At 41.1% G+C, this 23,529-nt stretch overlaps 1 protein-coding gene across 4 annotated transcripts in view; it reads left to right on the forward strand.

Annotated features, from left to right (window-relative positions):
* The window catches only part of LOC144755443 (putative ferric-chelate reductase 1), a 552,454-nt gene that overhangs the window by 463,626 nt on the left and 65,299 nt on the right, over nt 1-23,529 (forward strand). For all 4 annotated transcript variants that reach the window (XM_078644381.1, XM_078644371.1, XM_078644398.1 and 1 more), the window contains one exon: nt 16,783-16,841. In XM_078644381.1, the coding sequence (XP_078500507.1) occupies nt 16,783-16,841 (59 nt within the window). The remainder of the gene's footprint in view (nt 1-16,782; nt 16,842-23,529) is intronic.

A 23,529-nucleotide genomic window follows, 5' to 3' on the forward strand; every position in this document is an offset into this window, starting at 1 on the left:
CTATTTTCCTAAATTGTTGTGGAATTTTTCTTGTTTTGTGTTTTCTCTTTATTACTGTTTGTGTGCTGCGTAAATAATTTACACATTGCCTCGAAGGTAAGCCTTACTGCTTCTACACCAGGCACAGGTTCAGTGAAAGACATTTGTGGTTCACCCTCACAAGGATTGTGATTGTTGATTGAATAGGGTTACCAACCCCCTCACCCAATAACCTGATTTCTGACATGAAATGTAGTGCTGGAATGACAACCCTTCATATTAATGTCAGGCTTTAAATATTACCAAGAATAAAACAGAATACATCTCCACCACTTTTTGTTATTGATCATTGTAACAATTACTTTATATAGAAAATGTATGTTTAAACAAGGTTAAATCCCAATATGGTTATTTTAGTAAAATTGATAAATCATTTATAGCAGATGCAAGCATAGTTTGCATTATACAAATAACTTTTAAATTTGGTTAAGTACAGAACTACATCTACAAAAAGTAAAACCAGTAATGTTTGAATTGAACAAACCCCATAAATAATATTATAGCATGATGTTATACATTCTCCTGTTAATAAAGCACCTCATAACTCTAGTAATCTAATAGGAAATTGAAACGAAAAACACCAGAAAAACCAGGTGCTTCACTGAGCTAACACTAGGATATAATTATACATCCACAATTTACATTCAAGCTATAACTACAATTAGTTGCTCTCAACATCAAATCACACTCTAAAAAATTAACTACAATGCCCAGTACCTTTATGTAAAAGATATTTAGGAGGAACTGGACAACTATATTATACTGTTTAGTACAATTTTCTCAATTATGTTAGTTAACAAAGCTTATTTAATGACCCTGTATGGGCATTAAAGGTTATTCCTATGTATGTCTGGCTTCCATCTCTGTTGTTAGCTAGAGGGAAATAAGCCCATATATGTACCAGAAGCATGATATAGAAGTAGCGTTTTGGGCGATAGAAACAATACCAAGCACATTTAAGTTTACCAGGGACTAGCACTTGAATAACCTTAGGTAATGAAAGCAATTGCCATTTTACAAATATCCCCAAGTGGCACAGACATCCATTTTAACTCTGTCATACAGCAAATGTGATGTCTCCTAATATGATTTTTTTGCCATTGCATCAGTCTGCCATTTCCAGTTACCCAGATCTATCTTAGGTTAGCCACAGGACGCATACAAAAAGGAACACAATTTTAGGAACTCTATAAAGGTGTAACAGTGTTCCCAATTGAATGGAACAAGCCCTAGCCTTTACCATGTACTTTCAAAGAAACTACCAAAAGTATTGTAGTAAATCAGCTGTATCAATCTGAATCATTTGGAATTGTGTATCGTCTATTGTAAATGTTTCATCATTATATGAAAAATGATTTACAAAGCACATAATATATCTCTTATAATCCAATATATTTTCCTAACGTATATTCATATTTCCTACGCTAAAGTATCTATTTTACAAAAAGTTATCCAACTGTAAGCTATAAGCACTCCTACATGTCTAGCAAAGAAAGTTTGTGGGTGGCAGAAGGTATATGGTATCCAATATTTTATGATACTTTAGAATGATAAAGTTCTGCTCTTTAAATTCAAAGGTATATCCTAATTGCAGAGGAATGCAAAAGACTAACCAAAATGCAAACATTGCAGTATGTTTTTAAATATAAACTGGAATCCGAGGCAAATCTCTTTCTTTATTGGGTGGTAAAACATATTTAGTTAGACTGATAAGTAACAGTGACAGCAGTGACGTTGTCGGGTGTAATATATTTGAGGCTCTTATAAGCATTTCTCATTAATCAAACATCCAATTCTTCTATCCAATTCTTTAAATTAAAACCCATTGCAAATCAAATCCAAAAAGCTTTATTCGACAGATTGTCATAAAAGCAACACACAATACATCACTATACATTACACTATAAATAATACATGGACATCACATAATTAAAATAGTTATTAAATATCTTAAATCTGTAGTTTTGGAATACGAATAGCTTACTTGTTAATGGGTCATATAACAACAATTAAGAAAATAAAATTACTCCATTATTAAAAAACTGTTTCAGATAAAACACAGGTGATTACTAGCTAGCAGCATGAGGTTGGAAAGTGCGGGTGCGTATAATACAATACCATTTTAAAATGTTTGCAATTGCTACAGCTATACAAGGCGAACAGTCAGATTCCAGTATTCGTAAGGCATCTTTATACTTCCGTGTGCCCAAATTCGAGCAAATTGATTTTTACCATTTACGGCGTGGAGCACGATAAAGAGGGCATTCAAAGAATGTGAGCAATAGACTCAACCTTATATTTACAATTCTGACATTTATCGCTTCCTAGTGGTACCCATTTAGAGCTAAAGGCTTTTACTGTAAGTGTGCCTATTCTAAATTAGAAATATAATTTGCGGTCTTGAGGCCTTTCAATAATATCCCAGTATGCCTCACAATGGGGACGCAATTTAAAATCAAGAAAGCGGCCAGTTAAATTGGTGCCAGTACTATTCGTATGGACTCTGTCACAGACCATTGCCCAATATTTTTCTTTCAAGAGCTTTTTTGATGGGAATGTTGTCATGTCAGAAGTATCCCATAGCTGGATAATGTCCAGATCTTTTAAAAGTGTCCTTAATTCACTAAGCCACTTGATTACATTAGATTTATCAGCCCTTATTATATCTCTCAGGGCTGTTGCATAGTGAGCCAATTCAGGGGTAGTGTAAATACGCCGCCAATACAATAATGGCCTCAGTCTCGCTATCTCAACCACATTTTGCCTGCCTAAATCAAACAACAGCGGGACTGTGGGTGTACTTTGTGGAACACCAACCTTCGTAGGAATTTCCTCTCAGATGTTGCTAATTGGGTTAGATTAGAAAATCCCCAAAGCTCTGATCCGTACAGGGTGGCACTTACTACTTTTGTTTGGTAAATCTCCAGGACAGGTGTAATGGGCTTAGTAAAGGAGGTTTTATGTTTGGATGCAAGAGCTCCCACAAGTTGTTGAAATTTCAGGGTGGCCATGTCTGTATGGCATTTCCACCCCATATTGTTCTGTAATGAGATGCCCAAATAGGAAAAAGCATCCACTTCCTCTAGGGGGGTGTTGTTAAGGAAAATTTTACATAAAGGTTTTTTTTCCGTAAATTCAAGGACATGAGTTTTGTTTTAGAGGTGTTAATCTCTAGTCCACGTGATTCGCAGAATGCCCCGAAGATGTTAACAGCCTTCTGCAACCCACTTGGGGTACGCGAGATGATCAGCGTTTCGTCCACGTACATAAGTACTGAGACCAGAGTCCCCGCTAAGACAGGCGCATCAGTGGGAGATCTACTAAGGTGATCCACTATACCATTAATGTATAGTGAAAATAGCGTGGGAGCCAGGACGCATCCCTGCCGAACAACTCGCTCGACAGGGAATGCGTCAGTGACCTCTCCTTGACCCCCCCCCATCTGATTCTTGCAAAGTTATTTTCATGCAGTCGAACTACAAGAGTCAGCAGCTCAGGGGGCATTCCTTGATCGGCCAGGACCTTCCACAGCATGGGACGGGGGACTAAATCAAAAGCAGATTTAAGGTCGAAAAAAACTGCATAAAGTGACCCTTTAGATAAAACAACATTCCTCCAATATAATGAAATGAAATAAAAAAACGGATCCACAGAGCTGGTGCAGGGGCGGAAGCCAGCTTGGAATGGGGATAAAACATTATGTTCCTCTACCCACATTTGTATTTTATTTTGGATTAGCCGACCTATAAGTTTTTGAGCTGAGTCTATTAGACTGATTGGTCTGTAATTACTTGGGAGAGATTTATCACCCTTTTTGTAGACTGGTATAATTTCCGGTCCTTTCCAAGATAAAGGAATAGGAGCACCCATTGCCACTGCATTTGCTAGTAGTAAGAAATGTTGGCACCAGGTCAACCTGTCACTTAAAAAACATCTGCAGGGATGCCATCCCTTTGCGTTATGAAGCAGAGCAGGAGATAAATAAAGTTGGATCTCTTGAGGTGGTGGATGGATATCATCTGCCACAATATAGGAATAATGAATTATCAGAGAAAGCGATGATCTGAGTTTCGCTTATTGACAACTGTCGTGAGTTTTCATAATGATGAAAAACACTGACTGCACATAAGTGTTTACGACTGGGCTGCGTTTAAGCTAAACTGGAGTGATAAAAGGACAGACACCAGTAGAACACTTTCACAAGTGGAAGAAATAGCTGATTTATTGACACTTTTCACTCTTTCTCATTAAGATACCACAAAATGGTAAACATGAACCAAGGCTCCACACTCAAATGTTTTTTAGGTAGAAGGGGATAAAAGAAGCATAAATATAAATACAGAGAACCATTAAATTTGGCGTTCTAAAGCAGCTGTTTGAGGAAAGGTGCTAGCCTAATTAACTGCAGACAGGCATGGAACGGGAAAGAAAGCCAGTGGTGTGGTGCAGATGGGACCCCATTTAGGATTTTAACTGCCGAGTAGTATGGTTCACAACTTTGTTAGAACTAGAGAAATAGCTATCAGGTATTGCCAATGTTCTGTTTTAAAAAAAATTTTTTATTAGATATGCTATTATTCAAAATAATGAGACTTGAAAACTGCCCATGTGCTCTCTTGTACTGCCTCACTGTTACTGTTCATCTGTTCATCACACTTTTATCGTTAATTAAATGCTCCCTGCAATGTCCCAAAGAATAATTGATGGCTAAAGCCTTCATACTGGTGACCAATCTATGACTATGGACAATAGTCCTTTGTTTAAAAAAAAAAGGAAATCTTTCAATCACGTTCAGATTTTTGGAGTAAACTTTTCAACTAAGACGGCTCCATCATCATCATATTTCTTTATAGCTCCTTCCCCTTTTGGTAAGTGCCTACACATTATTTGTCCCTCAGGATTCGGAGAATGTGACAGTATATGTTTCTTCTTCACCAGGGTGGTGTGGTAAATAGTATGTATTCCAAACTATTGGGGGCACCAGAACAAAATTATCCTGAATAATTGAAAACAAAAGAACTTTCTTGAAAAAGAGACGGTGTCTACGAGTTTAATATGTATTAAACAGAATACCCACTACCATACACAATGTTTAAAGGCAAATTTAAAATACATTGTCTTATAAAGGTCTCTATTTGGCCCATTCCTCTCTCTGGTCACAGAATTTGCTGGTGACCTGTATTATCTTTATATTATTGAACAGGTGGTGCTGTTAGCAATGTATAATACTTCATGGAGTCGCGCTTTCACGGAATTGGGGCAGAATTTCAAAGCCCACAGTGCACATAATGTTGAGATCTGTGGAGACAGGGGTAGGCCCCCCTCAAAATCAATGCTTCTTGCCGACAGTGTGGGACGTGCTTTCACAGATTTTGGGCAGGACTTCAAAGCCCACACTGCCCATAGTGCTGTGATCTGTAGGGGAGGGGTCAGGCCCTTCAAAACTGATGCTTCTTGCCCACAGCGTTCTAGGTGCCTGCATTGTATGAAGGATGTTTTTGTGAAGGAAGGGGCACCTGCCTGCATAAAAATAATCCCCTGAGGCATATTCCTCTTTCAATGTGTGCTGAAGAATGCAGGAAGTAACAAGGAGCAAGAAATATATTTCTCCTTGTTACGCCTCACCTGGGGAGGCTAGGTTTTTGACACATTCCCAAGTTACCCAGTAATGGTAAATCTGGAAATGCACCAAAATCCATTGGTGAATGTGTGGGAACATCCACGCTCCATGGAACTCCTTTTTCAGGGCAGAGTAACACAACGCTGCTATTTGTGCTGCTTTGCATTACTCTAGATTTATCAAGCCACACAAGGCCACCTTGTGTGGCTTGATAAATCTAACTTGAGTTGCATCGCTCTTGCACCAGGTTGCATGGTGCAAGAGATATACAACTCTTTGATGAACATGCCCCTTAGACCACAAACCTACCCTATTATTTGAACCTTTTTTTTAACAAAACTAAGATATGCGATTCTGTCAATTAGCAGTTTCTGTATTCAGTGGGGAGAGAAATTCTGCTCTGGCACTATTTGCCCTTCATGCAGATCTCAGACTGAAACGTTTCATCACTTGCTTTTCTTTTGCAAAGATTATGAAGCCCCCTGAAAGAGATGGATTACGCCAGTCTATCACCTTTTAGGGATCAGATCATGCGAAACAGCGTTGAGAATCTTAAGAACTAGCACCGATGATATTATTATTAGCGTCGCAAAACTTCTATCCACTGTGTGGGTTATTCAGCAAAATGAAATTCTGACAGTTCACAGCAATCTTGATGATGCATAATTAATTAATTGTACTTACAATTGTACCTTTTTACGTGTAACATTTTAAATTGAATTTTGTAATGAATTGTCAGTGTTTATCATTGAATTTATCTATGTGCAATATTCTAGATCGCATTCCATTATTCCATTCTGAAAAAAACCGGTTGACCTGATCTACAAGTGACAAACCTGAAATAGGTTTTAATCTCCAAATTCTTTATAAAGGGAGAAAAGATTGCTTTGGACCAAGCAATGGTGGCCAATAAGGTAGGACCCAGTAGGTGGAAGGTCTAGCAGAAAGGGGGATCCCCGTCTTGTTATATATCAGAGAAACAGTAGCATTCACACCCCTTGAGATATTTATCACAACCTCTGTGTCATTATAATGTCCATGCACTAAATGGCCCTAGCCATCTAGGCGGCCTTTGTATAAAAAGTGTGCATCTCAAGAAAAGATGGACATAGAAAATGCATATGCTAACCTTAAAACCATGTATACATAAAGATGTTGGCTTTAATAAATCCTACATCAACTCATTAGAATTATACATGAAAAGGAGGGGATGGCTGCGGAGAACCCCGCCTCCGTGCAGCCACAGGTGACCATTGCTCCTCCCCCGGTAATGGAGCTCGCGTATTCCTGCACCTGAGCATTAGCGACCCGGAAACGGAGGCCTCGGCCAGCTAGCATTCTCTGTGTTTTTGGCGTTTTCGGCAACGGTTGGCATCCTGAGTTGCTCACGGCGGGGCTCACTGTGGAAGGGGCCTGCAGTTCGATGGTGGACGTGGTTGGAGACTGTGGTTGAAGGTGGTTGATACCTGCTAGTTGGAAGCTGAAGGGCGGACGGAGATTGGTGTGAGGCGAGGCGCTTCAGAGTTGAGCTCTCCACGACCTCCACAGTGATTGGTGCAATCTCGGGGCCTGAGTCTGGAAGTGGCTAGGGTGCAGAAAGGATGAAGCCGGTCTGCAGAGGTGAGTCTGCCAGGTTATAACTGTCTCAGCTGACTCAGCTACCAGAATAGGTTGGGGGGTTTGATGGTTTTAAAGTCTGAAGCTCTCCCTCCCCGCCAAAGGTCTAGCTTCTTTGGGTGTAAAGCAAAATGTTTGTTCAACAAAATGTTTGTTTTGTCCAAGATCCAAGGAAAAATGGGAAAACATCTGAAGCAGACGAACACTATTGCAAAAGATGACTCTGCAGCAGGGCTCAAAGCCAAAACTTGCTTAGCCCAGGCAAAAGCGGTGTCATCGGCGGAAAGAGCTGAACATACTCCAAATCGACCTGGCCTTAATTCAAGCTTCGAGAGCTCTGAAGAAGAGCCATCTGAGTTGCATCAGGTGGGTGGAGATCACACTGCACAGAAGCAAACAGGAGGTTAAACCAGTGTGGAGAAGGAACAGGCAGCCACGTCTACAGCAAGGACAAACAAGGATGAGATGAAAACCTCCAAAGACTTTCCGTTGTTTTTTAAAAAAAAAAAGCCTCTGAGGTGGCTTCGGCCAAATCTACGGCAAACCTGCAGCAATTTATAGAGGTAGGGCCAGAGGGTGGGCTAACTAGCACCTTGCAGACTCTTTTTTTTATTTTATTTTTTTATTACCACCGGAAGGCTCCTTCTACAGTCGCAACTGCAGTCGCTTTGGTATCGCAAAATGCTGGTCAACATCTGCATTGTCAGACTGTATCATCAACGCCACAGAATCAGGCCTCGGGTCAGTCACCCCCTGAAGACACCATAGTGCAGGAGCCGGAGAAGCAGTCACAGCCCCAGACACAGCTCCAGACGCCTTGTAAGGCATGTTCGGAATTCTCAGGCCAGCTAGCCAGGAACCAGAAGCAGGATGGTAAGTCACAACAGGACGAGTCCGAGTCATCGACGAAGGACCTAACACTCAACAGATCGATATAAAGACCATGCTGAATCTTATCTTGGAGGAGATAAGAGAAGTGAAGAAATTACAAAAGAATGAGATAGCCTCCCTCCACCAGCGTATTAGGAAAATCGAGGAGGCTGTGGCTTGTTTTCCAGCTAGAATTCAAGAAGCTGAATCAAGGATCGCCCTGTTGGATGATCAAATGAAAACCATGCTCCTGAGAGTGAATAAGGCAGTGAAAGATAAAAATCGTTCTAGAGAATAAACTCGAGGAGCTTGAAGATCATTCTCGACATTCGGAATTACGTATAGTTGGGGCACCCAAGGGGAGTGAGGGATCTCAAGCTCTTCAATGGGTTGAGTTGTTTATGAAGCAGAAGGTCTTGCCTGAATTTACTTGAGACCTTACGATAACAAGGGCACATCGAGACCCCTCACACCCCCTACCCAATTCAAAGATCCCACGTACTATCTTGATTAACTGGGCTGGCTATCGCATTAAAGAGAAGATTCTGGCTAAGGCAATACAGTAGAGACAATTTCCTATCAATAAGGTCTCAAAATGTCGGATATTTGCTGATATGCCAGTGGCAGCCGCACGTAGGCGAAAAGAGTTTTTGAAGCTACTATATCTTTTTAAAGCTCAAGGGGCACTGGCTTCAATAGCCCACCAATCTAAGCTTTGAGCCCTCGTGAGAGGGAAATTCCATATGTTCTCCAATATAGAGGAAGCTCAGGCGTTGCTTAAAGAGATCTGTTCTTCAAAATAAAAATGTGTTTTGATGCTAAGGCTCTCCATGGTCGGAGGGAGGGTCACCCAGGGTGCAGTTCCAGGGCACCCCATACTGAAGTAGCAGGGAGTGAGATGTGGCCGGCGGGGTTTCTCACATTTTTTCGGGGGGCCGCATGGGGGGGTCGGTGGGTAGTGGGGGGTCTATGGCAGTAAAAAGAGCAGTAGCAAAGGGGACAAGGGAGTGGAAAACTCGCTTGATTATTGTCGCTATTTAAATATTAGAAATGGTTAGTAAATGTCATATTATGTCAGTAAATGCGAACAGTATGTTAAATAAACAAAAGTATGGAGGGATTATAAGATGGCTGGCCTCCTTTATGCCCCAAGTTCTCTTTCTCCAAGAAACTCACCTTAAAACAAATTCACCTAAGCTCTTTCTTCTTAGTTTTCTTGAATGCTTTTTTTTGCATCAGCCCGTTTGGCTATGAGAGGAGTAGCTATTTACCTCTGTCGAAGTGTGGCTTGGAAGTTTGTCCAAGTCTAGACATCCTCAGGGAAGATGGTTATGGGTCAAGGCTAAATAAATGGGACTACATTGAACGTTGCTAATTATTATGATCCAATCATGGATGACCCCTCAGCTTTGATGAAGGTTAATGAGCTGCTCAGGGGAGCCCCTGGCCAGATTAATTTTTGAGGAGATTTTAATTACATCCAAGACCTGAGAAAAGATACTTCTAACAAAAATAAGAAACCGCTGAAGCCAAAGACTAAAAAAGTCCTTGATGCCATAATGCCATAATACAGGACGATCAGCTGATTCATCCATGGCGTAAAGCCAATGTGGCTGCGTGCGAGTATACATGCTACTCCCGTCTATTTCAGACAGCATCTCATATTGACTTTTTCTTAACATCTTGGTCTCTGAATTACGTAGAGGCAGAAATTGGGGCTAATTCATTTTCAGACCACTCTTTTATTAAGCTTGATTTAGAAATTGAAGAGGGGAAGAGGACGAGTTCCAGGTGGCAGATGGGTTGTCTTCTTCTCCAGAATCACCAATGGGTAGCAGGCTTAAGAGAGTGGATACTTGATTATTTTAGGATCAATGAAGGGACGGCGGAACCATTCTCGGTATTGGGGTTTCAAGGTGGCTGTGCGTGGGCAAATGATCGCCTTTTCGGTCACTCAGTCCAAAACACAGCGCATTAAAATAGCTGAAGTCCAGCAGGCCGTTTATATTGCACTAAATCAGAGAAATGCCCCTCTACGGGGTCAGCTTGAAAAGGCTAAAAAGGGGTTAAAGGATTTTTTCTTAATTGAAGAAATCCACAGCTCTCGGACTTTTCAACAACGTGTATATAAAGAAAGCCAAATGGTCAGTAAACCTTTAGCAGAGTCAACTGAGAACAGACAGGAAGCGGCCTTAATCACAGAGGTCATAGATCCCAAGACCAGAGTCGTAGTGACAGATAGGGATGGGATTGCTCAAGTTTTCATGCAGCACTATCACCAGCTCTACGCTACCAAATATGCAGTTGGGCTACATTCAATACAGAATTACTTCAAAAGTGTAAATCTCCTGAGTTTGTCCAACACTCTCATGGATCAGATTTAACTTGACATATCAGGCTCTGAAATTTAGGCAGCCCTGAATTCAATCGCAGGAGCGAAAGCCTGCGGAAACAATGGCTTCCTATAGAATTGTACAAGGCATTCGCTATGGATTTGACCCTTTCTTAACAAAGCTTTTGAAAATATTAACACTGGTGGCAGTGTCCCCTCAGTCTTTAAAGAAGCTATTATCGTTAGCTTTGTGAAAAAGGGTATGAATCCCAAAGACGTCAACTCCTGTAGTCCAATCAGCCTTCTTAATGCTGATTACAAGCTTTTAATGAAAATTTGGGCCCAGCGTTTTACTCCCCTAGCTCAGGAAGTGATCAACAGAGACCAGTCCGGGTTCATCGCTGAGAGGTTGATGTTTTCGAATACAGGGTTTTTAATACAGGCTCTCGATTTTTTTAATAACAATTGTACTCCGGCATTCATTATGTTGGTAGATGCCGAAAAGGCATTTGACCTGGTTAATTGGGACGCCCTTTTTTATGGTCTGGGTAGATTCAGTGTTCCCCTTCAGGTCACAAAAATGCTCTGGAATATCTATCAGGGGGCTCAGGCGTAGGTGGTGATAATTGCAAACTGTGCAGGGATAGTAAATATAAATCATGGGACTAGACAAGGGTGTTTGCTTCCTCCTTTGTTATTTACTTTCTTTATCAAACCCTTGGCTATTAAAATCCGCAACAATGTAGAAATTAAAGCTGTTCGCAGATAACACTATTTTATATCTTAACCCAGAGAGTTAGAATTTAGACCTGGTCTTAATAGAATTTAGTCAATTTGAATTGATTGGGGGCTATAAAATAAACCAAAACGAAACAGAGATTATAATTTTAAATACTGATAGCGATTTTCTTCCCGCAAATCTCAAACATCAAGCCCTTAAGTTGGATCCAATACGCTATTTGGGGATTTATGTCTCTAATCAATACGGGCAGCTATTTAAATTGAACTACGAAGTCATGCGGGTAAAATTTTAAAATTGCTGGATAACTGGTTGCTTTTACCACTGACTTTGTTAGGCCGTGTAGCCCTCATCAAAATGTCCATACTCCCTCTACTTGTCTTTCCTTTTACAAATATACCCATAAAAATTAATAGTAATTACTTCAAAGAGCTAGAAACTATGTTCAGAGAGTTTGTCTGGAGTAAGATAGCACCCAGAGTTAAACTCTCGGTGCTACAACTGGTTATCAATCAGGGTGGGTTAGCATTACCGCAAATTCATACATATTATGAGGCAGCTATTTTAGATTTAACAGCTCATTTGCTGGCATCAAATGGTTCATCAGACAACTTTTTTTTTAATAAGATGGTGCAGGAATCTGGTTTGCAGTCCCAAATATTTCTGAAAACCTCTAAACTCCCCAAGAGAACCAGATATAAGACTCTGCAGCAAGATTCCCTTAGATTAGTCGTTTTGTAAGCAAGCTAGTTCTTATGGGTTTTACTATCTAAAATTAGGTGAATGTAAAAGTTCAATCCAATCTAGTCACCATAGAAATTGGAAGGAATGTGGTCTAGAAGAGCTGAGGCGCTTTTTAATCCAGAAATAGAGTAATTACCTGGCAAGAGGTTCAGAATAGATGCAGCGACCACATTAAGCCTGAATTATTTTTTATATTTACAGATCATATATTTTCTAAATATATATACTCCTTCCTCTAGTGGCACCCCTACTAAGCTGGTGACCGCTCTATTTGGTGCAAAAGTGAGAGGAGTGGGTAATTTGTACTGTCTTTTGTGTACCCAAAGTGAATCTCCACTGGTCGAGAAATTCTTAGAAAGAGTAACCCGGGAAACTCAATGTACCTTTTCAAGTCAGAAGTGGCAGGGCATATCTCAGTTAGGGAGCAAGCCTTTAAGAGCTGCCAATTTTAAAAGAATGGCCTTTTTGTCTCAGTGGATGGCTTACTATACACCTAAAGCTCTCAACAAAAAATGTCCAGAAGTAGAGAATAGATGCTTTCGCTGTCAGGCTGAAGGGGAAGGGGCTTGGCTGCATATATCCTTTACATGTCCAAGTCTAGGACTATTCTGGGTTAAGTTTTTTTCGGCCATAAACCAGAGGATCCAGAAGAGGGTAGATCCAGAGGCTGAGGTAGCCCTCTTTAGCATTACCAAATTTAGGGCAAACTTGACAAAAGCGGAGGAAACGTTTATAGCTATTTCCTCCCTCGTTGCTCGCTCCCTAATTCTCCTGAATTGGAGGTTGACGGAAGCACCTCATATGCGAGGTGACTAAACAAGATGAAACGAACCAGGATTTTCGAAGAAGCACATGCAAGGCGGGTGGGCACTACAAAAAAGTTTACTGTGGTTTGGAAATACTTAGTGAATCTTGAAACTACGATGGCAAACATTTTTATCGATATTTTAGGTAGGGTTAACTAAATTTTAGGGCTGGGCTTAACTAAATTTTAGGGCTGGGCTTAATATCTAAAAAAAAAAGCAAAAGTACATCCCGTGGAGCGATTTTGCCTGGTAAAGGATAGGTTGTGTACTTTAGCCACTTTAGCACTGAAGCGAGTTAGAATTGCATGTTTGTAAAAAGTTGGGATATAAATTTAAGCACTTTCGAAAAACGGGTATGCTGTCAGATTATGGTTGCAATATGCTTCTTTGCACTTATCTTGCACTTTCACTGTATTGGTTTTATTCATGATTTGTATGTTCTGATCAAATGCTGTTTTTAAATTCCGTTATTTATTATCATTGGCATACTCATGCTCTGCACAATAAAAAATTTAAAGAAAAATAATTATACATGAAAAGGATTCAGTTTCATGATGGTCAAATACGTACATATAATTTTTAAGATTAGCCATGAAAAGGAATCACATGTGAAAATCATTCAGCGTAATTGCTGTGGTTTGAACTATTAAAACAAAGATTGTTCATGAATACATAAGAAGAAAAGTCAAAAACAAAAACAAGTAAGCAAGCAATGAAGCATGGTCATCTCACAGAAAAGTAAGACAACGAGAATTTGCAAGCAAAATGCTGAGAACGTATGAGCTGTATGAACATTCCGGAGCAAGTTCTGTGTTATATTATTCAGATTTTCAAAAGTCTTACAATATACTTTATTGGAAATGATTGTTCTTAACATTCTCAAACTGAATTTTTAATACTTTTTCTATGGGTGCCCAGTCACCCTGAGGTGCCCCCCAACTCAAATTAATGGAAAAATCTCACTCTCATCCATTATAATGCACTTGCAGGTACATACATCAACCATTTTTGCGAGTGCAAAGGGTGTGATTCGCAAAAATCGCCCGTTTGCGCCTGCAAAAAGGGCATTTGCGATGCATGAAGGGCCAAGGCATTCGCAATTTGAGAATTCACAATTAATTGCAAGTTCTCAAATTGCAACTGCATTTAAGGAATCGCATTTTGCCATTCCTTAAATGCAATGCAAGAACCACTTTGAAGTAGCGATTTCGCTACAAGGGAGACGCAAATTACCATGTAGTTGAACTTCATGGTAATTTGCAAAAACTTTGAAAAATGCACTAAAGTGCATTTTTGAAAGTCGTAGGTTACACACACACATGACCTTTAGACATGTGTGTGCGCAAATTTGTGCACTGATCAATTTCAGGGGTGTAACAGGGTGTCATTTTGACACCCTTGCACCCCTGAAATTGCGCATGCAATCTCCCATTCATTCCCATGGACCTCTAGACCCATAGGGATGAATGGGAAGGCATTCCTTATTTGCGACTCACAATTTGCAAGTCACAATTAAGGAATGTTTAGGAATCGCTATTTGTATAGCGGTTCCTACATACATAGGCTTTTGTGATTCCTTAATTGCGATTCCGTAATAATCGCAAATAAGGAATCGCAAAAGCCTACCTTGATGCATGTGCCCGTTAATTATTTATTTTATATAACAATCTTCTCCTTTAAGAGTTCTCTCCCTCATTTACACAATACAAAAAAGTTTTCATTAATTCCTCTGATTCTCCTTCATTTAAATAGTGAAAATATGTAGTGTTACTACTATGTTATTGTGCATTTCAAGGTATGGAACTTGGAATGGGTTAGTAATAACAAGTCTAACAAAATACAGTGCACAATGGTGTTCATAATTATCAGATGAAGTGTTACCATCCCTGATATGTCAGCCTTAATCTGCATTAAAAACGCCCCAGAGAGAAGCAGTGTTTGATTTTCGTTGAATTCATCGTACGAAATAGGATTACAGATTGCTTTCCTCCTCAACCCAAGGTTTCAGAAAAAGGAGTAATTTAACACAATCATATGGTGTAACAACAGTATGGATGAGCATCAGCATTTATTCTCTGTGCATATAGGCCGTAGGTAGCCATGGCATTCCCCAGTGTTGGAATCCCACTACCTTACCTTTGGGCAGTTTGATCCAGGTGGCCCAATCACACAATGGTGGAGCCAGCTGGTTAGTCCCACCCCCCGAGCTAATTGTATTTGGGCACGTCTTCCCTCCACTAGCATTCAATAACTAATTTTAAGGCACTCAATAATGACACACAGCAATGTCCAGGAGAATAGTACTGATTCTAAAATAAATAATAATACCTCCAACTCTCTAACCATTGTGGTAAGTGCATTGTATTTTGGAGCATAAAATGGTTGCCACCAGCAGCCATGCTGTCACTCCAACATTAAGGGTTTTGTTGTGGGTGCTGTTGCAGAAAAATGGAACCCCAGAGAACCAAACCGATGAGTAGACTAGTGACAAATGGAGGAAGTGTCTGGAAACAATGAAGCAAACTTCCCACCGTTCAGTGGAACTTTAACGTGTAGCTCAAGGCTCACTAGAGATATAGGAAGAGGTCACTGTTGCCAACTGAGGTGGCCACTGTAGAAATTATTCTACATGTGAAGGACTTCTGGATGACAGGGGGTTGCTTTAGACAGAGGATGAGACATGCTTGGAGGTGTGAATTAAAAAGAGGTGAAATGAAACAACATCATATCCCACCCTGGTTACAGGAAGGCCACACAGAGTGGAGGTATTAGCACGGATTGAACAGAAGTCGAAACTAAATGGTAACTCACAGCACTATGTAGCTCATTGTATAAAGTGAGAGGTCAGTAACTTGGAAAGGTAATGAGAGTCTTGAAAGAAATAAACCACAACCTAAAACAACATCAAAGTGGGGACCATCGGGATACCACCAAAATGATACACATCAGAGACCCTGCAGAAAGAGCTATCTTTCAGAGTCAAAACCCTGCATATCATGAAAATTCAGGCTATCGATTGTGGACACAAACTGCCAAATCCATGGCCCTTTGTAGCTAGTTGGCTGGCAGATTACCTGGGATTGACAAGGCGAGTAGTATAAATTTGATATCGACTGAAAAGGAAAATGAATGAGGATAAAATGCGCATGGGGCACGTATATGTAGGTTTGATCCTATTCATTGGTTTCCGCAACAAAAGTGATAAGGAATGAATGAGGAAAAGTTCAGGCAATGTATGAGGATCTCCAAAATGAAGAAACAAAGAATCCTTCTGTTCTCTGAAGTTGCCTGTGAGATAATGTGAATATGAATACATTTAGAACAATATTCTTGCCCCAGGGAATGCAAACAGGTCTTTTTTACTCATGAAATTATGACTGGTATGAAGCTGCAGTCTTTTACATTCTGTCTGGGTACAAGCAGAAGAGAAAGAGCATGGAAGTGAAGAAGGTAGAGACTGTGTCTATCCCTCTCATAGTAAGGAGGAAAGGTCTGTATTATATTTCATACACAGGCAGAAGACAAGACTGGAGGGGAGTTTCTAAGAATGTCCCTGAGGGTAACCAGTTGTGTTTAACAGTGGGGATATTTTCAACCCTTTCGTATGATCTATGCTTTTCAACCTTCATAATACTCCGTGGTAGTACTTTCTCTACTTTCTTTCTGGAACAAGAAAGAGAAATATGAAGCAGTGTAGTGCTGCCTAGGGCCCAACATGAATGCCATAAGCTCTGTAAATGCCTTTGTGTCATTGGCCTCTATGCCACTACTAGCAAAAGCTGCGTCCTGCCTTCCATGTTCCTGCTATCTGACAAAGTAGCTGGTGGGAGATTAAGAAAAACAGTCTTACCATATAGTTTTTAGCAAATCCAATAAACGTCATCACAGACTTGAGTCTTTCGGTTTTCACTAGAAAGCTATGTATGTATATCTTAATTAAGTATGGAATATGTTGTCCCTTCATTGTAAGAAATATGAGGTCTAATCCACACTTGTTGTTTCATTTTGTTAACAGGAGGTTCATTTTTAACTGGGGACATTCTCTAAATGCATTAGTGATAAAGGTTCTTGCAGGTAAGCACCTCCTTATTGATTGTGAATTGAATGTTCAATGCTATTTGTGAAAGATTAGTTATATATGCCTGTCTTTAGACGTTGGCAACATTGTTAAATGTATTGTGTCGAAAAATGTGTAATTCTTAAAGGATTTTTCATCAGTGAATTAATTAGAAAGTTCGAGCTCAAAGGCTGTTTCTATACTTTCGTCTTCTGTACTGCAAACACTTTTTTGCCATCTCTGCTCTGTTACTGACCTCATTATGTAGTCACTTATGGTTTTTATGCTCAGCTTTCATAGATAAGGTCTCCCAATATCTAGCATCATCAACATAACAAGTGTCCGAAATATAGGGGATGAAGCCTCCTTCTCCGTCATTTAATTTGAAGGTTCACAATAGGCTGTTAGGAGGAGAATTGGGAAGGAAGTCGATAGCCGCATGTAAGTGACAATTGCACGGTCTAAAACCAAGGCATTGTTGGATAGGTGAATGTTAGAATTTCCTACATAGAAATAGGATCACGCCCTAAATTTTGTTTACAAAACTATTGTTGCTATACTATAGATATATATGTGAGAAAATATTCTGCCAAAATAGTAAGGTACCACAACTGATGGGTTCAGGGTGATGTAGGTAATGATGCCCTTGGCTAGAAGAACATACATCTTAAGTAGAAAGATCAAGAGAGCTGAGCTATGATTGGGCCATGGATATGGTGTGCCATTTTAAGGAAAGCATTTCAGGGATAGGTTTGGGTGAAGGGCAACACAGAGATCAATGGTGTTTTGCATTGTGAGGTATCCTTAGCTCTGAGGGAAGATCAACTTGCAGAATCCTCCAGCTGAAGGACTAGGGGGGGCTAATTTACTAACATTTTGCTCTGGGTTTGCATCACTAAAGTGATGCAGACTAATAAATAAAATGCTTACTTTGTATTTAATTTCCAGCACAAACTTTATTTGTGCTGAAAAGAAGTCCTAAAGTAATACATCACCTGGGCATACCATGGGTTGTACATAGGCATTCCCATTCAACCACCAATGGGTTTTGATGCAAGGCCTTCTCTATTAACATTTGCAGACAGGGCTTTACACAAAAATATAACTCCTCTTTGAGATACTTACATTTTCCAAATATCAGAAATGGGGTATCTAGTTGGCATAGGTATGCCCCTGTTAACGCATTAACTGCGACTGTTATTTTAGCGCAGTGCGGGCGTTCTAAAAGGTGGGCGGGGCCGCATTGGCCAACGGCCGACGGCAGCACGCAACGGGTTAAAGTAGGGGCCACCACTCTAGACAGGGTAAGTCAAATATGCACCCTAATTTAACCAGTGCTCACCCTCTAGTAGCTTGGCACAGAGCAGGAAGGATTAACAATAATAATAATACAATCTTTATTCGGCATATAAAAATACCATAACAGATACAATGTATAAAAATGGAAAAGGTTACAAGTACAAGCATTATAGAAAAGTTCAGCATTCTAAATTCTACATAGCACGGCTTCAACAAATAAATAAGGAGATTGCTCATCACATATTTCATGTCCCTCATCCATTGAATTCATCTTCAAACCTGATATGGGCCTTTAGCACGCCATGGCAAAAGTTACAAAAAATGTAAAACAGTATAAAAGAGTGGCAAGTGGAAGGTCAATGGGCTTTCTCCATCCCTTGTAATCCTTAATCTAAATGCAGCCCTTAAAAAATTAGTAATACAAAAAAGTGTTAAAGCATCTGAGGCCAATTTTAAAAATAACAGAGCCACACGAGCTTGTCTGAACCTGGCTTGCTTTAGGAGGCCCTTCAAGAAAAGGCTTCTGGGATATGAATAAAATGGGCATAGAAAAACGAAATGAAGGGTATCCTCTGTCCTCACGGAGTGTCAAAGAATACTTAAAAAAACTATCCTTGACCACGGCCCTTTCCTGCATACTCCTATTAGAAGGATTGGAGAATAAATCTGCACATCCCATTTTCTCAAAGGACTCCTTCACATATCTTAGCCAAGGGATTTTGAGCCCATGATCGAGGGAAAGACGGTCTTGTATAACCAGCCTGCTTAATGCCGCCTCCTCATTTGCCCAGATCTTTAACCAACAGGCTAGGGGTTTAACTGCCATCATGTCAGTAATATATCTGACAACCAATTCTTCATGAATAAAATATGCTGGCGTGCTCTGGGGGACTTTTTACAGGCGTCTAAATTACACGTTCTCTTCGACTTGCAGTTTCTTAGCCTCAATAAATCCCCATACCTCACTTCCGTATAGCACTTTAGCACAGCAGATAGAGCTATATCATTTTTAAATCTGCTCTAGGGTCCAGCGTCCTAGCATGTGTGCAAAATTTGTTATTGATCCAGTACACCTAGTCATAGCTCGGCACTTCTCTTCCAATAAATATTTAAAATGTAATCGGCCATCAAATAATATCCCCAGATATGAAAAGGACTGTACCTTGCCTGGGCAATGAAAACCGATTTTGTAGTTATAGGATCTACCTGGCTTCTTCGCCACCTCCATAACATAGGATTTTGCGAGATTGGGTGACAAGTCCAAATTCTCCATAAATGACACACAAACGTCTATTAGGAGCTGCAGATCCTAAGGGGTGCAAGCATTGTCTGCATAAAGCAGAACGGGAATCCCGTGGGTACCTATCCTGGGAGTATCTGCATGTATGGTATCCATTGCATGATCAAGACCATTTATATATAGGGGGAACAGAAAGGGTGCTAATATGCAACCCTTTCTGACCCCACTAGAACACTTAAAGGATTCTGTTATCTTTCCCTCCTGGTTATATCTGAGCGCAGCCGTGGTGTTAAGATGTAAGGACTTTAAGATGTTAATGAGCCCCAGATCCACCCCGAGCCCGCCCATAATTGCCCATAGTTTTCCACGGTTTACTCTGTCAAAAGCCGTAGTCAGTTCCATAAATACCAAATACATCTTCCCTTGGTTGACCACTGTGTATTTGGCTGTAATGAGATATACATTGAGGCATTAATCAGTGGTAGATGTCCCTGGTCTGAAACCAAATTGGGCATATAACTTGATGCTCCTCTGCCCAATCTGTCAGCCGACTTAAAACCACCCGCCCTAAAACCTTCGCTGACACATCAATAAGAGAAATCGGACGATAACATTGTGGGCTGTCCTTATTACCTTTCTTAAAAATAGGGATGATTGTAGCAGTGGACCATGATGCCGGCATTTCTGTGTCCACTGCTGCATTTATGACCCTTGTTAGGAGGGGCGCCCATAAATCCACATTACTTATGAAAAGGTCTGGTGGGATCCCATCTGGGCTTGGGGCCTTATTCCTGGTTAAGCCCTTGATTCCTGTATTCACCTCGCCCAGGGAAAATGCAAGTGGGGGCATGTTCTGTTCCAAGTTCTGCTCCTGTGTCTTGTCCGAACTTGGATGATAATTATAAAGCCCTTGGAAGTGATCATGCTATTGCGTCAGCAGGATGTTATTACTTAACCCAGGTTTGTTTGCATCATGAAAAAGGGCTTATTTATGACTATCCAAAAAGCAGTAGAGTCCTTTAATGCCATTGCCTCTGTAAAGTCTCCCCAGGCCTGCTGTTGCAATTGACCCTTGCGTCCCTTTACAGCTTGCTCATATTTTTTACGCATGAAGCCACCCGGTCCCTGTCTCTTGGTGAAATCTTTAGGGCAGCTGTCAACTCTCTGAAGGCCTGTGAGCATTGTGGGTCAAAGCATCTTGGGGTGTCCATTTTGACCACATGAGCTGGAGCTCTTAGTAAGCTATCAACTGTTTGTGCGACACTCCTGAAATCCTCAACTAGTTCCGCCCCTTCCACTATAAAATCTAAGCACTTCAAGATAACCTGCTCGCCTTCTTTAAAGAGGGAGCTATAAAAGGGCTCGCCATTGACCTGTGTCCAACGCAGCCTCTTACCTTGATCCCTAGCCCTGACCACAAACCCCTCCTAATCTTTGGGGTGCTGGGTGGCTACATGCGTCAAAAAGGAGTACGGCCAGAGGATTATGGTCACTACAGGCGCTGTACCCGATATTAAAACTAGATACACAGCTTTGTAGTGAGACAAACAAAGATGTAGTCAATAAATGAGACACACCCTCTTCCCTTAAAGGTGGGGTGAACCGTTTTACCCTGTTTGACAACAATTAGGTCCATCGTATGTGTTAGCCCATGCATATCTAATTGACCACTGAGTTCCCTTCCCTCCTTTGTGTGTTCCATGTGTGCACCATCGTGGAGCGTACAAGATGACCAGTCCCCATGAGATACCCTCAAATTTGGGCACAAGTGGCAATTAAAGTCGCCCACTAAAACAAACTGTAGCGCCATCTGCCCTAGCTCCTGTGTCTGAGTGAGTCTGGTATTCAGTTCATACAGACTGGCGGAACCCCTGTGCATGTGACGTCTTATTATAAAAGTTTGTACGAAATAACTTGTAAAAATGTGAGTCCCTGACCACCCTTTGAGTCCCAAGCCAAATCTGACCATCTTCACTGTAATGAAAAGTCTATAAATATAATCAGCCCTCCCCTTGCTCTCCCTGAAGCTGCCTTGTGCGTCGGGCAAATGGTTTTATATCCCTCTAGGAAGAAATTGTTTGCTGGTTCCCATGTTTATTGCAAACATATTATCTGAAATTCCCTTATATATAGGAGCCATTGCTCATTCTTAAATTTGGTGGATAGGCTTGCAATGTTCCAGGAGACTATTTTTATTTCTCTCCCATTGAGCCTTTCTACGCTGGCTATTGACTGGGAGCTACAGGTCCTAATAATTGTCTTGCTTGTACAACCTTCCATGTGGTCATTTGAATCCTTATGCTCACGGGTGGTTTGAGCTACAGCTATCCCCGGGTTGATCTCATCTTGGCACAGAGCAGGCAGGATTAACTTAAGAGGCAATGTGTAAAGTGATTATGCAACAGTGAAAATACCACACAAAAATAACCCACACCTAGTTAGTCAAATGGAGCTTGAGTTTCTGAACAAAACCAGATCAAAATGGCCAAAATCCAATAAATTGAATCGGAGTTATGAATTTTTTAAGAATATCTTAAATCTAGTGCTTAAAATTCAGTAGCGCTAAGAAGTTACTTGACGCCATGGTGGACCAGGTCAAATCTGAAAAGTCAAGCCGACTGCGATTGAGCGTGGGTCAAATACAGAGGCCACGCAGCCCCCGCTAAAACAGTATCTTCTTGGAGAACAAGCGTCAATGTCGAGGAGAGGCTGAGAGGAGCGGTGGAGGCAGTGCATCATCATTGATCTGAAGGATTGTAGATGATGCGTTGGTGCCGAACAGTCGGGTCCCTGCATTGTTATCGAGCTACAGCAATAAAGGCAGTGCATCATCATAGAGCTCCCACGAGAGCAAATGCATCTGTGCTGACCAGCGCAAAGTAGGGACTTAGTGAGTTTTTCAGCAGAACAGCACAGAAACCCACTTCTGAGGCTCTAGATTAGAGGAGGCACCTCAGGAAAGGGTAGGACGCACAGTGGGCAGAGTTTAGGTGGTGGATGGAGAGCTGCAGGTAGTCTTTAATGACCCTGAGACTTCAAAAACAGGAGGCAAGCAGTCCAGCCCTTTGACTCACTCTAGGTTCAAATGGTGAAAGTCCAGGCCTTCTCGGGAGCAGCATGCAATTCAGCACAACAGAGTAGCAGTCCTTCAGCAGCACAGCAGTCCTTCTTCCTGGCAGCATATCCACAGGTCCAGAAGTGTACTATAGTGGTGGTGTCTGGGGCTCAGTATTTATACTTTGCGGTCCTGGTTCTGGAAGTTGGTAGAAGCTTCTAGAAGGGTCCTTTTAAGTGCACACCGGATTCTTCCTTCTCTGCCCAGACTCCAGACACACTAAAGGGCGGTATGCAGCTCTTTTTGTGGGGTCAGGCACAGCCCTATTCAGGTGCAAGTGTCGGCTCCTCCCACCCATTTAGCTCAGGAATCACACACCTCAGCTCCCTTTGTGTGTGACTGTCTAGGATGGAATGCACAAAGCCCAGCATAACAAAACCTAGACATGTATTGGAGGCAGGCAGAGGCAGACAGGGTTTAAGAGCAGAGAATTTTACTTAATAGGTGTATCAAGTAATCCCCAACATTAACCTATTAGAGGGGTAGGCCTCACAGTAGTGAAAAACGAGGGCATGTAAAACTAAAAAGTATGTGTCCTGCCTTTTACTTCACAGCACCCTACCCTAGAGGCTGCCTGGGACATACCTTAGGGGTATCTTATATGTGATAAAAGGGGGGCTTAAAGCTTGACAAGGGGATTTAAATGCTAAATCGAAATGTCAGTAAAACTGCACATACAAGCTGTGCAGTGGTCGACCTGAGACATGTTTGATGAGCTACTTTAGTGTGGCACAATCAGTGCTGCAGGCCCACTAGGATGCATTAAATACCTTTAAAACTCATTATTCCGGCCCATTCGTAAATAGCATTTACACACAGGTCAGAATATAATGAGCAACTCATGATTAGGTCCATAGTGCCATACTTACTAACCTTATGTGTCATGGCGCAGCAAGGCTGCAAAATTCTAGTAGAGATTTGCAAAGCCACGCAAGGGGCCATTTTCTCCGCCTTGCGTGGCTTTGTAAAGAAATGTAAGGCAACGCAGTGGCTTGCACTACATTGCTCTACATTTTTTTCTGAGAGGTGGTCCATGGGTGAAGCATGGGTG

Source organism: Lissotriton helveticus, chromosome 1_1 (assembly GCF_964261635.1).
Source record: "Lissotriton helveticus chromosome 1_1, aLisHel1.1, whole genome shotgun sequence".
NCBI classification, from domain to species: Eukaryota; Metazoa; Chordata; class Amphibia; order Caudata; family Salamandridae; genus Lissotriton; species Lissotriton helveticus.